The sequence below is a fragment of the Chrysochloris asiatica genome, unplaced genomic scaffold, assembly GCF_000296735.1.
Source record: "Chrysochloris asiatica unplaced genomic scaffold, ChrAsi1.0 scaffold00066, whole genome shotgun sequence".
NCBI classification, from domain to species: Eukaryota; Metazoa; Chordata; class Mammalia; order Afrosoricida; family Chrysochloridae; genus Chrysochloris; species Chrysochloris asiatica.
Window position 1 is genome coordinate 12047887 of NW_006408584.1, and position 17818 is coordinate 12065704.

The 17818-nt window shown below is 35.6% G+C and overlaps 1 protein-coding gene across 1 annotated transcript in view; it reads left to right on the top strand.

The window, feature by feature from the left end:
• Window positions 1-16507, top strand: part of LOC102830723 (probable ATP-dependent RNA helicase DDX60-like) — a 123837-nt gene extending 107330 nt beyond the window's left edge. The window contains exons 29-36 of the mRNA XM_006864551.1: window positions 80-184; window positions 318-462; window positions 1895-2016; window positions 4642-4789; window positions 14195-14337; window positions 15706-15857; window positions 16261-16323; window positions 16402-16507. Of these exons, the coding sequence (XP_006864613.1) occupies window positions 80-184; window positions 318-462; window positions 1895-2016; window positions 4642-4789; window positions 14195-14337; window positions 15706-15857; window positions 16261-16323; window positions 16402-16507 (984 nt within the window). The remainder of the gene's footprint in view (window positions 1-79; window positions 185-317; window positions 463-1894; window positions 2017-4641; window positions 4790-14194; window positions 14338-15705; window positions 15858-16260; window positions 16324-16401) is intronic.
• The last annotated feature ends 1311 nt before the right edge of the window (window positions 16508-17818 follow it).

Genomic DNA, 17818 nt, shown 5'->3' on the forward strand with positions numbered 1-17818 from the left:
TTCTGAATAGTACAGCTGAAAGGTACATGATAAAATTAATTTAGTGTCTAACTTGATATTTTGATTTATATATACTCAGGCATTATCAGTGCTGCAACATTCACTGATGTCTTTCAAGCAACCAAGAATCAAGTGCATGTTAAAATTTTACTTCTTATATTCTTTGCAATTCTTGGCCACAGAGGTAAGATTTCAGCCTAATTTTACTAAATTATGGTAAATATCTCTAGTATACTAAAATATCCTCTATTGATGAGTTACTTAATACTTTAGAGGCCCAGGGATTTAAGGTTAACACATTAAAATTTGTTTTACAGGGATACTTGAGTCAAGAATGTATTCCCATAGGATATTCCGGACTTGTGTCCCATTTGCACTACCATGAACCTGCAAATTTTGTCCTAGTTAGCTTCCTGGTAAATGGTTTATTTCATAAGTTGTGCACTCCAATGAAAACAGATGGTAAGCAATTTTTTTCCAGCAGCTCTTGAACTATCTCCTCTATGGATTGTGTGATTCTTCTTGTTCCAGAATGCCAATAATTCTTAAGTTATTCCTCATCATGTTGTCAAATATGAATATTAGACCTTCTTCAGATTTTTTAATCCAGCTCACTAGTTCTGTCTTCTATCTCTGCAATTCTACTCCTTTGCCATTTCAGTGTATTGTCCATTTCTGATATTCTATTATTAATTGTTTTAACCTCTTTTTAAATTATTTCCAAAACTGTATCAATCTTATTTGATTGTTTCTGTAACACTTCGCTGACTTCTTCCTTATTTTTCTCATCTCCATTGTAAAGTGTTTTGATACATTTTACAATTATTTTTCTGAATTCCTTCTCAGGCATTTCCAAAGCCTATTCTTCTTCCCAGTATGGAAGAATCATTTGTCTCAGTCATTTTATCTTGTTTCTGGACATGTGCTGATATGGTCATCTGTTTCTTGAGCATATTTGGTAGTTAACTGTGGCCTTAATACTTAAATGAGTGTGTGTTTTGGTTTTTTTTTTTTTTTTTTTTTATGGCGTCTGATTGCCTCCAGGTAGATATGATCAGGAGATGGGCTTCCCTTTTCGCTCTTCTTACTACTCAACTCAGAGTAACTGTCACAGGTGTTGGCTGCCTACCTGGTGTATAAAAGCTGGTATTGGTTCTTGCCTAGATTGTGGGATTTTATAGGGTATGATTGCAGCTTGTCTGTATGACCAAAGATGCTGTCTCTTCTGGCCTTTTTCCTAATGATAATCAGTGCAGGTCCAGCTGTGGCCATTTGCTCTGCCATTTGGTTTTAAGTAGACACTGTCCCTTTAAATTTTGAGGAGATCTGTGTGTAGTAGAATCCTCTGGGTGTGTGTGGGGTTTGTACACTAGCTTAGTTACCCCCTCTAGTTTTCAGAATGGAGGTATGCAGACAGCAAGAGACCAATGAGCAGATACACACACACACACACACACACACACACAGAATGCCTACACCTTTATCTCTGAGGTTTCATTAGACATCAGTCCATGGCAGCTCTGATCCTTTCCCCACTTGCCCAAGATGGCAGCTCTAGGAGCTGCTGAACCCCATGGATTCAAAAATAAGAGATTTCTTGCTTCTGCTACAAATTCCTCTGGCTATAAGCCTTCAAACTTTTAAAATATTCCTATATATGTGGTTCAGAGTTCTGGAACTGTCCCCTGAACCTGCTTCATCTGGTATTCTGTGTTATTGCTGATGGAGATCCTCACTGCACTTCTACCCTAACTGCCATCAAGCCCTCCCTCTTTCAACTGTCTTTTATCTTGAAATTTTAAATTGAGTTATTAAGAATTGGCTCAACATATTTTTTAAATGATGAATTTTGTGCTCTAAAGTTTTGAAAATTAAACTCTTTTTTTTTTAACAGGTCCAAAGACATTTTCTGAAGATGTGATGGAGACCTTAGTGGTAGTGTTAGCACATCTATTTGGAAGAAATTATATGCCTCCCTCTATGCAAAAGTATAAGAAGGCATTTTCTCATTCAGTGGTAAGACAAGCAATAATACCACAACCTGTAATTTGTTGTAAATTTTTTTTAGTATGACATGAAATACAATAGTATTTTGTCTACCATGGTTATACTGTAATCCAGTAGAACTTCTTCTTACCTCAGTTAATTTTGTGTGGATGGGTTCCACATTCATTGATTCAACCAACCAGTGGATTGAAAATATTTGAAGTAAAGAAAAAAACACTATTAGGTGATCAAAGTTATCCCTCAAATGCTATGAGGGGGCAGAAAGTGCTATTTACATAGCATTTGCATTGTATTTGACATTAAAAGTAGTAAAAATGATTTAAAGTATATGAGAGGATTATGTGGATTATATGCTAACACTGCACCATTTTATGTAAGGGACTTGAGCATCCATGGATTTTTGCATGAGGGGGGAATTCTATAAACAATCATCTATGAATACTGAGGGATATATATAGATAGATAGATAGATAGATAGATAGATAGATAGATAGATATAGATAGATATATATATAAGCTCTGGTAGCGTAGTGGTTACGAATCGGGCTGCGAACCTTAAGGTTAGCAGTTTGAAACTACCAGCCGCTTCGCGGAAGAAAGATGAGGCTTTCTACTCCCGTCAAGATTTACAGCCTTGGAAACCCTGTACAGGGTCGCTATGGGTCACAATCGACTCAATGGCACTTAACAACAACAACAATATATATATATACAATGACTTTTCAGATGATGAAAAGTCTGAGGTCTTGCTTTAAAATGCAAAGTCTTTTGTACTTATTTCACTGTTTCATGTATTTCACTTATTTCATATTTTCTACGTTCATCCATGTTGTAGCATGTATCATAACTTCATTTCTCTTAATGAGTGAGTAAGAGTTCTGGTGTGGCACTGTGGATTAATGCGACTGCAAGGTCAGTTTAATCTGCAAGATCAGTGGTTCAAGCTTACCAGTCACTCCTCGGAAACTCTATTCAGGGTCGCTATGAGTTGGAACTGACTCCATGGCACTTAACAACAACAGTATTCCCCATTAATTTATAGATATCAACATAAAAAGTTCAGATCATTTAGAAATGAGATAAAGCAGAAGAGTTAAGGGGTAAAAATCATATTCCTGTTAAAGATTCTTAGTAATCTAGTAATATAATATTTTTTAATTATGTTGAAGATGATAGCAAACAGCATTGCAATAAATGGGAAATAATAGTTATGGTTGCATTTATATATGAAACAAGAAGACATAATTTTTCAGTTTAAGAACAATTTAGAAGTATTGATCAGGGCATTCAATGGTTGCCAGAGGACAAGAAATGACATTGTGATAGAACTATTAGAAAGGTAAGTGTAGTGAACTGAGTAGTTACCACAGCTCAATGCCAGTTCTTAGGCTCTATCCCAACTCTGCCACTTAGCAAATAGGCAGTTTTCCATTGCTGTCAATTCTGACTCATAATAATCCTGTAGGGCATAACATTTACCAGGCTGCAATCTTTCTGGAAGTAGACTGCAAATCATTTCATCCAGGTCTGTTTTCTGACTTGTAAACAGAGAATCATGATAGTATCTTCTTTGAAGGGTTAATGTGAAGATGAAGTGAAATAATATATGCAAAGCATTATAAAAGTACTTGGCACATAGGAAACATTCAATACATGTTAGCCCTTATTTATACTTGAAATAACTGGTTACTGGAAAAGCCAAGATCATCAAGAGAAAAATGATTAAAATTAATATGAGCTTAGTAAATTTAAAATGAAAAATAGATCTAATACAATATATTGCATTTCTGACACTATAAGAAAATAAAATGTCAAATAAATGCACCTATACTAAAAGATGAAAATATATATACTATACATTTCAATGGTCAATTACAATTGGCAGTTACATTGATAGAACTATATAAAGATATGTCCCTTAAACATATTCTTTACTGTTTTATTTTTCCTTATAGGGATTTATACTAAAGATATAATTAAAACTATAAACAAAAATGTCATAAACATATTTTAATACCCTAGTTACTTCTAATTGAAAGTTGGAATCTATTTCCATATTAACAATAGGGGAATGATTATATAAACTAGAAGATATAGCATATAAGATTATATTACATATAATATGTATGTATATGGCAATATTATACAACAACTAAGATTTGACTTTTCAAAAAATATTCTATGACATGAGGAAATATGCCAAATATAATATTGAGCATAAACATTAGACCATTAAGGTGAGATTTGTTGTTGCTGTTGGTTGCCGTCGCATTGGTTCCAACTCACATCAACTCTATTGGGTTTTCAAGGGTGATTGGTGGGGTTGAAGCATTAGACTGCTCACCACTGCTGACCTTGTGGTGACCAGTCTAATGCTTATTCTAAAACGAGATACTATAGCATAAATTTGCATATAAAAAGCTGGAAGGAATTACTATATACACAATTCTTTATTATTGATATCTCTGAGTGATGGGATTTGAAATGAATTTTAGTTTTTATTTTTACATTGTAATCTAAATAGTAGAAAACATATTTAGAAATCTATCCCCATCCTGACATTTAAAGTACTTTGTATCTGGTGTCTCAGAAACCCAAGTAATCCTGTGCTTTCATCCTTTTCATTGTTTCTAGGTGATTCTAGATGATCTTCCCAAGGACTTTGCTACAGCAGTAGAGGAACACAACAACAAAATCCATAGGAATTTTGGTTCTTTCCTCCTAACAGTTTCTAAGTTGGCAGACATGAAAAAAGAATACCAATTACCTCTCTCAGAAATTGGTAAGATTTTTGATATACATGAAGATAATGGAAAATCAATTTTAAAAAAGTAGACATAATTTTTTTTTAGTTAAAATTAATTTTCAAAAAAATAAGAGCAAAGAAATTGCAAACATTAATATATGATCTCCTCACTTACCAACTATCCTAAGCCATGTTTTCTAGAGAAGCAAAACCAGTGAAACATATATATGTATAATATATATGTGCTGTGGAGTTGGTTACAATTCATAGTGACCCTGTATAGGATTTCTGAAACTGTAAATCTTTACAAGAGCAGAAAGCCTCCTCTCTCTCTCTCTATATATATATATATATAGTCTCGGAAGCCCTTTACAGGGTTGCTATGGGTCAGACTTGACTTGACAGCACTTAACAACAACAATATGATATATACATATATATATGTTATATACACATATATATGTTATATACACATATATATGTTATATACACATATATATGTATATTTATGCATATATATATATATATGAGTCCTGGTATAGTGCTATGGGTTAATGCACCAGACTGCAAAGCCATTTGAACTGTAAGGTCAGTGGTTCAAGCTCACCAGCTGCTCCTAGGAAACTCTATACAGGGTCACTATGGGTTGGAATTAACTCTATGGGCACTTAACAACAACTACAGATAGATAGATAGATAGATAGATAGATAGATAGATAGATAGATAGATAGATAGATAGATAGATAGATAGATAAAGACAGTAGTTTATTATCAAGTAAATGGCTTTCAGTTACAGAGACCCAGATCCCCAGTGGAATAGAAACAAAGAGTCCCTTCCACATGTCCATTGTAATCAAGCCATGCCTCCAAGGAAGGATCCCTTCCCTTCAATTGATTGGCTACCCATAACCACTCATCATAGAGTTAACTATGCCTGTATTAGGTTTCATCAATAAACACACCATACCTGCAAAACCACTGGAAACCCTAACCTAGTCAAGTTGACACACAACCCTAACCATTACAGGCCATCCTTATCAACTTGAAATCTATAAACTATATGCATAGTATCAAATTAAGAAAGTTGTAAAATTATACTTGCACCTCACTTGATATAACTAAAACGTTTAAAGCCAAGAATCACTGACTCCATTTATATCTTATATTTCACAAATGAAAAAGCAATAATATTTGATAAACACATGCAAAACAAAACAAAAATACATACATTCATTTAAATGTCCAAAGGGCACATTCTGCAATCCTGCCTCCTTCTCATAGGCATACAGCCTTACTCAGTCCATGAGGCTAGAGACCATAGCTGCTCTCTTTCCATGCCATCACTTCTGCTACCATTTATACTGTACCCGTTTTTCTGGTTAGGGATCCCACCCTCCACTGATACTCTTCCCTAATGATGGTCTTTTCCTGAAATGAAAGATAACTACTCATCACGTTTAGTTACAGATCTTCTACAATTAGGGTTTTGACAATCACAATTAATCCTACTAGCAATTAATCACAATTAAAATAATAAAATTATATCTGCATCACTCCCCACCCCATTTCACTAGAGGCATCTGGAAAAGAGGAAAACTAGTCAGTGGAGGTTCTCCTTTGTTCCCTCATTCTAAAACAAATCACAACTACGAAAGTTTGTAAGTCAGCCACTTCATGCTGCTATAGCTCCCATTTTCAATAGCCAATGTCTAAATTGCCCATCCTATCATGTTGGTGAGGTGCTGTGGATTAATGTGCTGAACTGCAAAGTAGGTTTGAACTGCAAGGCTGTGGTTCAAGCTCACCAGTCACTCCTTGGGAACTCTGTACAAGGTCACTATGGGTCAGAACTGACTCAATGGCATTTAATAACAACATCAAACCAGTACACTGATGAGACAAGCATTGTTTCTTGATACAAAGAATCTTCCATTCTGATTGGAATTTTGAGTAACTGCATTTTTAAGCAAAGTCCAGTTCATCCAATTGTAGCAATGGACACTTGCTCACAATATCAAATATGTTTAACTTCATCTGGTTAGGTTTTGGTCAACTTAGCAGTAGCCATCAAAGCTAGGTCAAATGTGTGCCAGCTACAGGTTTGGGAATTCACACATACCTCTCTGCACTTCAGATCAGCCAGGCCACTTCATTCTCAGCCATTTCCCACATGGGCTAGGTCACTGCCTGTGGATTCAGGAGTTCACACAACTCCTAAACTTCAGACCAGGCAGCCTTTCTCTTATCTCATCTTAAGGTCAACAGGTGTCAAAATAGCATGCCCCAACTCAGCCCATGTCTTTAATGCTGCATTTCCCCAAATTCCACTCACACATAGACCTAGGTAGTCACCAGTGAGCATATGGCATGACAGTTTCCTTTAACTTTTACTCCTAAAAGAGAGTTTTCTCTGATGGGCCAACTTTCCTTGCCTTGATGCCTCTGAAATTTGAAATTCAAAATGCCAAACTGTCTACTTTTTTTCTATGCATGAATCTCCTGTTCTTCCAGCCTTTCTTGGTTGGTCTGCATGTCTTTTCAAATGCAAATGTGCCAACTCTGAAGCTTGTGGATGGGGCTCCGGATTCCACCAAAGGTTCCATACTTTACAAATGCTTAAAGCAAGCAGCCTATTTTTCCAGGCAAGTTCTAACTACCCTTTTAACAAATCCAAGTATAGGGTGAGGCTTACAAGCTCTCTGTAATCATAATTTCCAATAGTCATTTTCATCACCCATATATGTTCAGTTTACAATAATAGGCAGGATAAACCAATATCCATAAGGCAGTCAAACACATAAACCTTTTAAAACACTCAAGTTCAATCTTTTCTTCTCCATTGGACTAACCCCATTCATCTGTATATGGATTTGGGCCTCTTCCAGGGTGGATTCCAAAAGGCCCAGGACCTGAATCAGCCATCCTTTTTAACAAGAATGTCCAGAAGCTGAGGCTTTCCCCTCAGCCTAAACATTTTATCCAATCCCCCTTTAATTATTTGTCTTATAAAAGCTTGTTACTTCATAGGTCTGGAGCCATTGCAATGAATCCCGCTCACTCTTACATGGAGCCATGTCTAACTTCCTCTGACTCCACAGGAGGAAAAGAGAACCAAACTCAAAATCAGCCCAAAGATGAATCCTATGTACTAGAGGTCAGACATGCCTCCACCCTATATCAGTGCCTTTAAAATTAGTCAGACTTGAGAACCAATTTAGAAAACTCATCCTGTGATTTTGTTTCTCCAGAACACCATTGTCATGGTACCACATGTTTTGGGCTGGATTTTCTAGAGAAGCAAATCCAGTGAAATATATATATATATATATATATATCAAGGAAATGGCTTACAAATGCATAGTCCCAGGTCCTCTCCCATTATATTGGGAGGAGGCCACAACTACAAGGAAATGTCCCTTCAATTGATTGACTACTAGTAGTCATTCATCATAGAGTTAACCATGTCTGTATTAGGTTTTGTCAACATGAGAGACAACACATTGTAAATGCAAAATTTCTGGAAATCCCAGACTAGTCAAGTTGATACAGAACTCTAACCATTACATCAACTATCTGACTATTTTGTTATCTGATATTTCATATTTGTAAAAAAAAAAAAAAGAAAAATCTACTACCTAATTATTTTGCTGATTAATAACACATTTCTGGTAGTAAATATTGCCCAGGTGTGAGACAAAAGTAATGTAGACTTTGATAGTTAAGTTGTCTGGGCAATGTTTATAAGAGGTTTGGCAGATATTCAGTGATGTAATTTGGCAATTATTTAAAGATGTAGCTTGGCAGTTATAAAATTATGTAGTCATCTACTATGTTTTGATCTGTTTTCATATAATGACCTGACGATTGGTCCTAACTATTATACTAATGAAGAATGGGTATACTATAGAAATTAATATAATCATTCAGATCTGTGCTGTGGAAATTTTATAATGGAAAATGTGTTATATTATGTAAAACTAGCAGATGATACAACCTTGCTTGCTGAAAGTGAAGAGGACTTAAACATTTACTAATAAAGATCAAATAGCACAGTCTTCAGTATGGATTACATCTCAATGTGAAGAAAACAAAAATCCTCACCACTGGACCAAGAAACAGCATTCTTATCAATGGAGAAAAATTGAAGTTGTCAAGGACTTCATTCTTCTTGGATCAACTATCAACACTCACAGAAGCTGCAGTCAAGAAATCAAATGACATGCTGCATTAGGCAAATCTGCTGCACAAGACCTTTTTAAAGTTTTGAAGAGCAAAGATGTCAGCTTGAGGACTAAGGTGCTCCTGACCCAAACTATAGTATTTTCAATAATCTCATATGCATGTGAAAGGTGGACAGTAAATAAGGAAGACCATAGAAGAACTGATGCATTTGAGTTATGGTGTTAGAGGAGAATATTGAAAGTGCCATGGGCTGCCAAAAGAACCAATAGATCCATTTTGGAAGAAGTGCATCCAGAGTGCTCCTAGGAGGCCAAGATGGCCTAACTTCGTGTTTCATACTTTGGACATATTGTCAGGAGGGACCAGTCACTGGAGAAGGATATCATGTTTGGTAAGGTGGAGGGTCAGAGAAAAAAAGGAAAACCCCCAACAAGATGGAGTGATCAAGTGGCAGCATCGATGGACTCAAGCGTGGCAATAGTAATAATGTTGGCCCAGGATGGAGCAGTGCTTTGTTCTGCTGTACATAAAGTAGCTGTGCATTGGTACTGACTCGATTGCACCTAACAACAACAACCACAACAAAACTAGCTAAATCGTCATGATTTGCTTTGATTCTGGATGTTTGAATAATTTATATATTTTTTAGTTTCTTTTCACTCTTAACTAGTTCTACTTTTGATGCTAGGTAAATTTGAAAATATAGAAAAAAGAATAATGGAATACTGTTTACGAGTAAACAATATGTTGTATTTCCTTGAGTTCTATGGAAGATTACAAAGACATTTTTAAGACATTTTATATATCTTGCAGGATTGGACAGAGTAAACTACAAAGAAAAATTACAAATAGGTAAAGAAAATTCAGTTAACTCTATCAAGTAAAATAAAGGCCCTAGAAGTAGAGAATACGGTAAGTGCCCCAAGGTGAAAAGAAGGAAGGAAAGAGAGAATTAAAAGGAAAATATGAAGGTGACAGAATGCTTTTTTTTCCTTGCTTCTAATACAGTAAGAACAGTTCTAGTGTGGTGCTGTAGGATACACTAGCCTACTAACCACAAGGTCATACCCATCCATCACTCCTTGTAAATCCTGTACGTGGTTGCTATGAGTTGGAACTGACTTGAAGACACTTAACAACAGTTCAATAGGAAGAAACAATGGAGCAATAAGAGCTGCTTGTATGTTTTTGTTTATTCGTATTTTGGGATGGATTATTATACACTTAATCCTTACTTATTGACATGGTTAGGTCCAAAGACCAGGTTGTATGCAAAATTTGGTGATATGCAAGTGTCTTTTGGGAGAGTCTCAATGTTGGTACCCTGGAACATCTTAGGATACACATCGTGTGGTGAATCTTCCTTTCCCAACATACGTTCCCCACCACCACAGATCCTGCAGAAGTTCTGGGTAGTGATAGTGGTAGTGTGAGGTTCCCCACTACCTCTGTGAGGAATTCTGGTGTGGCGATGTAAGGTAAGGACTGGACTACTAACCACAAAGTTAGCAAGTCAAACCCACCATCCACTCCACGGGGGAAAGAATTACAGCCTTGGAAACCCTATACAAGATTACTATGAATTAGAACTGAATGTATGGCACTAACAACTTCTTCTTCTAAAACAACAGGAGATCACCTGGCGGATGCTATCCTGCCAAGGAACAGAAAAGCGAGAAGCCTTATGCATGAAAAGTTCATTGTTTAGCAGAGCGACAATGAATGCCCCCCTTGGTTAGCAGAGCTACAAGGGATGATTCATGCAGGGGCCCCGTAGTTTCTAGCTTTCCCTTGGAAAAATAGTTTATTTCTGATTTCCTTATAAGAAGTTTTAGAAAATCTTGCATAATCATTAGATACTTTAAACAAACCTCACGTTATAATAGTTGTCTTTCACATTAACATTAACTTTCACAGCATATTCAATCTTATGTAATTATAAAAATTAATTTTTACATTAACAATAAGTTTTAACATTAGATATAACCACACTAGCTAAGTTTTAGCAATTCAAGCTTAAAATTGTAAGAAACATTCCAGGTGGTTTTAGTCAAGGACATTAAGGCTTTTAGAAAGCAGCTTAGGAGACAGTCAAGGGCAGTGAGAGCTTGGGAACAGAGGTAGGAGTTTGATTAGAAGTTTTGAGAAATTGTTAGCATGAGAGAATTACTGCTTTGTTCTTAACTATGAAACTTTAGGGTACTTTTATGTTCTTGTTTGTATTGTTTGATCAATTATATGTATGACCAGTTATAGTAAAAATTATGTTTTTGATTGTAATCTGTAACTAATGAATCTATAGACAGTAACAGATGTTAGTAAAGTTAAAAATTAAGATGTAGAACTTTATTTTAAATTAACCTGACATTTTAGGGAGGATTAGAGAGAAACAGAGTCGCTCACAGAAGGCAGACGTTATCAGAGTAACTAAGGAATAACTAAGGAGTATAGAGACACAGGAATGTTTGGTGACCTTGTGTTCCTCTTGTACCTTTGATGTAACAATATAATATTTGATTGATTTGTAACTGCTTGGACGTCACTGTTATGAGATCATAGTATATTCTAAAAGGGATATAAGAAGCAACCATTTTGAAATAAAGAGAGTCATCAGAGAGAGTCATCATAACCACCATCTGCCTGAGACTCAAAATGACCCATTGACTCTTTGTGAGTTTTTTTTTTTTTTTTTTTTTTTTTTTTATCATTCAGCCGACTCCACATCCTCCTTTAAGAGTCTCCTGATAATTTGTTGAGGCTTGTTCCCAGTAACCACCATCACCTGTCTGCAATGCTGGCCTCTACATGGACCTCTGCACCTTGCCTCTTTCCACTTTCCCACTTTTCTAACTCTGAAAATGGGCTTCTGTGGTAGGTGATTCTTAGGTCTATAGGCAGTTGAAGCCTGGCCACTTAGGCCAGCAGGAGGCTGCAGAAGTGGCAGAGAGCTTCCTTTGGAAGAAGACATTTCTGAACTCTCCATCTAACCCCTAGAGCCCTGGTAATCACTGTATTTTCATTGTCTGGTCAGTCATGCCTCCTGTATGCCCATCCACCCCCATATTGGCTGTGGGCCTAGCCTGTCTCTTCCATCCATCTTGGATAATGTGAACTGCCTGCAGCCTTGTTTCCTCTCCTCCTCCTCTCTAGCTTTGGCTCCTCATTAATGAGCAAAATAGATTTTGGATAGTACATTTTTTTATATTGTCCTAAATAGGAAATTTCAGACAATAAGATAGTTGATAAGAGAAGAGTAAGTATATTAGAATTTAGATGGATCATAAAGGACAAAGAGAAAAATGGTCAATTTATTCAATCAGGGATTAAGAAATTAGCTAGGAATGAGTCAGCTTCATGGAAAGAACCTAGGTATTTCTAAATAAGTGCTTATGTTTGGGACTTGGAGGGGTGAGTATAATTCTTCTTCTCTCTTTTTTGAGTGTCTTCTGTGACAGGCAGGATAATGATTCCCTAAAATATTCATGCCTTAATGGAGGGAAAATAAGAGAATGTTAGGCTTCATGGCAAAAGCAGATTGCAGCTGCAGATAGATTTAATGTTACTAATCAACTGACCTTGAGATGGAGAGATTATCCTACTTTATATGTGTGTTCTCAGTATAATCACAAGGGTTCTTATAAGTGGAAGAGGAAAGCATAAGAGAGCCAATGTCAGACTGATGTGATATGACAATGATTCATTTAGCCAACACTGGTTTTGAAGGTGAAAGGGGTTCCCCAGCAAAGAAAGTACCTGTAACCTATAGCAGCTGAACAAGACTAGGGAATGGATTCTCCTCTTGCTCTGTGTTGTAGAGTTGGTTCTGACTCATAGTGACCCTGTGTAGTGTTTCTGAGAGTGACTGTTGGTTGAGTTTGAACTGCTGACCTTGTGGTTATGAGTTCCAGTACTTATCCTACAACACTATACCAGAGCTCAAAACTCTAGAGTCTCAAAAGGAACAAAACCTTACAGATGCCTTGACGTTAGTCCATTTCTTATAGAAATGTAGGATTATAAATGTGTTTTATTTAAGCCATTAAATGTTTTTTTTAATTTATTACAACAGCATTAGGAAACAGAATTGGAAGCACGTGTAAATAATGTTTCAAGTATTCATTAGTTCACTAGAATCTTTAAAAAACATGTAAACAAATGGGAATGAATATATTTTCCCCTATAACAAATTTTACTTATAAAGTTATAACAACAGTAACAATGTAAATATGAATGAAGTCCTGGTGTGGTGGTATAAGGTAAGCACTGGATTGTGAACCACAGGGTAAGTGGTTCAAACCCACCAGCCATTCCACAGGCTCACTATGAGTCAGAACTGACTCAATGGTATTTAACAAAATAGAACAACAAAATAGAAATATGAATAGTAGAATTAACGTAAGAATATAAGCATCCATGCCAATTTTAACTCTTATGAGAATTTTGTAGCTTATGTTGTTCCATGGCATCTAGAGAAGAACTGTTGCTTTTGTTTAGTGTCATTGAGTTGATTCTGACTCCTAATGACCCTGTATAGGGTTTCAGAGGAGTGGCTGGTGAGTTTAAACCATCAACCTTGTGGTTTGCAGTCCAGTATTTATATGCTATAATGCCACTACAATTGTCCAATTAAATGACAATAAATCTCACATTAAAGTATAGGGGTATAGTACTGAATTTGTATCCTGGTATCCTCAGGTTTACTACTGTGTAATGACGCACATATGTTCTACTTTTTAAATGTTGCCTATCTATTCTGAATGGATTGATTCATCAGAATTACCTAAGTTGCCCAACTGGACTCAGTGATGTCTTCAAACAATAGAACCAATAGCAAAGTCCTGAGCAAGTTTAGTTCAAAAACAAAGCCTTTCAATTGATGATCTGGAAATATGATTCTCAAACTTTCTTCTGAAATATTTTCCTTTCCAAAAACTTTAATCATTTTTTCTAGTTAAAATGTAAAAACAAGTAACATGTGTCTTAAATAATTTGTTAAATAGGAGAACAAGGGTCTCTGGAAGACAGCAACACACTTGGTTACTAACTGAAAGGTTGGAGGTTCAAGTTCACCCAAATATACCTTGAAAAAAATGCCTGGTGATCAATCTTCTTTCAAAATAATCAGGCATTGAAATCCTATGGAGCATAGTTTTACTCTGACACACAAAGGGTTTCAAAGAATCAAAATTGACTTGATGGCAACTTTGAATATAATGGTTTTGAATAATGTAATTAATTTTCCATTAATTTCTTACTAGACTTTTCAGATAAAGAATATGAAGATTCTGAACTAGTTTCCCATTTGATGCCTGGATCAGAAAAGAGAACTGCTGTCTCCCCATTTGCGTGCCTGTCCAATATCACCGATCAAGATTTATTTGATATTAATGTGGTAAATGATGTATGTTAATTTTAATGTTAAACTTCTGTTTATCCTATCTATTTATTTAAGAAAAGTGATGTTCGCATGATTTTAATACCAGCTAAAGTGTCCACTTGGAATTCTGGTTTGGCACTGTAGGATCAGCACTGGACTGCTAGCTGCAAGTTCAGCAGTTCAAACTCACCAGCCGCTCTTTGGAAACCCTTTACAGGGTCACTATGTGTTGCAATCTACGTGATGTTGCTTAGCAATAACAACAACATGGTCAGTAAAACAAAGCCATATCAATCCTATTCCAGAATAGTAGTGTTCTGCACTTCAGTAATTTTTAAAAACACTTGAGCAGTTTTTAGACATAAGAACAATTGTGAGCATGGTGTTGGAGTGTAAAGTGTTTTCTCAAGTTGTACATAGGTCATTATGAGTTGGAACTAACTTGATAGCAGCTAAAAACTACAATAGTTGCAGTTTTCACTGAAATGGAAAAGAAAAAGAATGTTATTATTGAATTTAATCACCATTAGAAATGATGCTTTACCATGAGAATCACTATACTGTAAGCCCTTGATACTTAAAATGATGACCACAGACCAGCGGTATACATGTCACCTGTAACATGGTTCCCTGTTAGCACCAATTAAAGAGAATTCTCTATTTTAACACCTTTATCTACTTGTATTTGTATGTAATGAATATTTCTTGTGCTGTAACATTATTGAAAGGCCAGCATCTCTGCATTTAAAATACAGAATCCTGAGATTTATCTCAAACCTAATGAATTCAAACTGCATATTAAAGATAGAGAAGCTGTATGATGTTACTTGATGACAACTTATGTTTGTTTTTCCTATTTTTTTTGTTCTCTGAACCATATGACATGCAGAAGAAACTCAGTAAGTATGTATAGATGGATGATACTGTTATAACTTTTGTAGGCTCTAGATTAGTTTTTCAGAAAAATATAAAATAATTTCAAAGTTGTTGAAAAGCCTACTCAACTTTAAATTTCTAAAAACATTAAAAGATAGTTTCCATTACATCAACAATAGTTATAATAATTTAACTATTCACTGTTTTACTGATTTCGTTGGAGCAGTTTTACCAAAGCTTGGAGAAACTTCATGGACTATGTGCATACTAGACAATGATTTATTTAAAATGTATCACTACAACAATAGTGAGGTTGGCCCAGGATTGGGCAGTGTTTCGTTCTGCTGTGCATAAGGTCGCTATGAGTCAGTACCAACTCAATGGCACCAAACAACAACAACAACAATTTATTTTTTTTTCAGTTAGCTGTATATGACTAAGTCAATCAAATCTTATCATAGATTAATGCACATTTAAAAAAAATGCTAATAATGTGAACTTTTTGCCTCTTCTCAGGCTATGTTACAAACAGTTAGTGTGAATGTAAAAGACATTCCTTTCCTTCAGTTGAGTAAATATGATATAAATGGAAGAAAACGTCCATTGAATGGCTATGCACTGAACTTCTACAAACATGGTTCCCTGTTAGCACTGACTGAAGATAATTGGTATGAAACTTTTCTATTGCAACACCTTTATCTACAATATTAATTTAGTGATACACAAGATCTCTGAAAAATCTTAATTTTTAACCATATCACGTTTACTCTCCATAGTCTGTTATTTTATGTATAATCTCACAATAGTAAAATGTTAGTTGCAAAGGATGCCAATATTTCTGCGTAGTTTTCCTATTTCTGGTTTTCTGTGCCTGATCATTCCAGCTAAGCACATTTTAACAATAAGAATGTATTCAAAGGCCAGCATTTCAGTGGTAGTTTATTATTTATCTTACTGTAAGTTGGGAGCACACACACAGAGAACACAAAACCAAAAACTAAATTAATTCCTTTAAATAAATAAAAAAACTGAATTAATTCCCTTAAATATTACTTGTCTCTTTTTCTCTAGGTTAAATATGGGAGATGCCTTTAATTTGATCAGAGATTTGACACTTGTTATCCAATCGATCAGGTATAGTAAACATTTCTGTATTTGAAGATCACATAGCCAGTTAAAATAATAACAGATTAAAATGTTACTCTTTTATAGGATTTCACTAATTGAATTATGTGATGATGAAGATGATAATGTTCTGTTGGCATTTAAACAACTAAGTGAAGCATTCGAGAAAAAATTTTGGAAAAAAGTAAGATAATGATGATGTTGAACTTCACCTGAGTCCTGTGCTTTAAAAACAGAATGGTCACGACATCCTCCCGTCCATTTATATTCCAAGAAATGGCTCACTGTGAAGAACCACCTTTCCCCATATGATTTAGATAAGATTAGAAGATGATCCTTATTTACCTAGGAGAAGGCCTGACACAGACCCTCCAAATTATCATTCTTTGTCTCATAAATGTTTAGCTAAGCTGTTTGTCTTGGTGTGGCAGTCTAAGGTAAGCATTTGACTGCTAACCACAAGCTGGGCAGTTCAAAGCCACCAGCCACTCCTTGGAAATCTTGTACAGGTTAGCTATGAGTCAGAACTGACTCAACAGCACTTAACAACAAGATGTTTCTACTCACTGATTAATCTGGACAGAGCCCCTCTTTAATAGCCCTACTCCAAATCGACTGATCACAAGGAAGAGACATTCTGTAATAAACTGTGGTATCATGTAACCTGTTCATCCCGCTGTCCTTTCTTTTTATAAAAGAAAAACCCTTCTGTGACTGACCGGCCTTTGATATCCTAGCAGATCCTATATTCTCCCTTTTATTAACAATATTTCAATAATACTCTCCCCCATTTCAATAATGTTTTCAAATAAATTTTCTTCTTGTCCAAGTTCAGATCTTGTTTTTATTTGAAACACGTTGTTCTGCCAGAAATTGAGAGACAACCACTTGTCTTTCCGTTTGCCATACTGTGGTAGCTTGCATGTTGGTCTGATGTTAGAGCTATGCCAGGGATATTTTAAATACAACCAAGGTTACCCATGGTGAACGGGATTTAGCAGAGTTTTCAGAGTAAGCTAGACTAGGAAGAAGGATGGGCAAATTACTTCTGAATTTTTACCCACTAAAAACCTTATGAATAGCAACAGAACACTGTCAGATATAGTGGCAAAAAATGAAAATATTATAAATCTGAATATTGTCAGATATAGTACCAGGAGATGACCCCCTCAGGTTGAAAGTCCAGAGCTGTCTTCTAAATGTGGTGTAAATGGAGTAAAGTTTTTAGAACCTTCATTTGCTAATGGGGTGCAACTCAATATGAGGAGAAACAGTTGCAAGCACCCATTACTAACTGAAACCTGGAATGTATGACATATGAATCTAAGAAAACTGGAAGTTGTTAAAATGAAATGGAACACATAAAAATCAATATCTCAGGCATTAGTAAGCTAGAACGTTCTGGTATTGACCATTCTGAATCTGACAAATCATATAGTTTACTATACCAGGAATGACAAATTGAAGTGGATTGGTGTAGCATTAATCATCAAAAAGAATATTT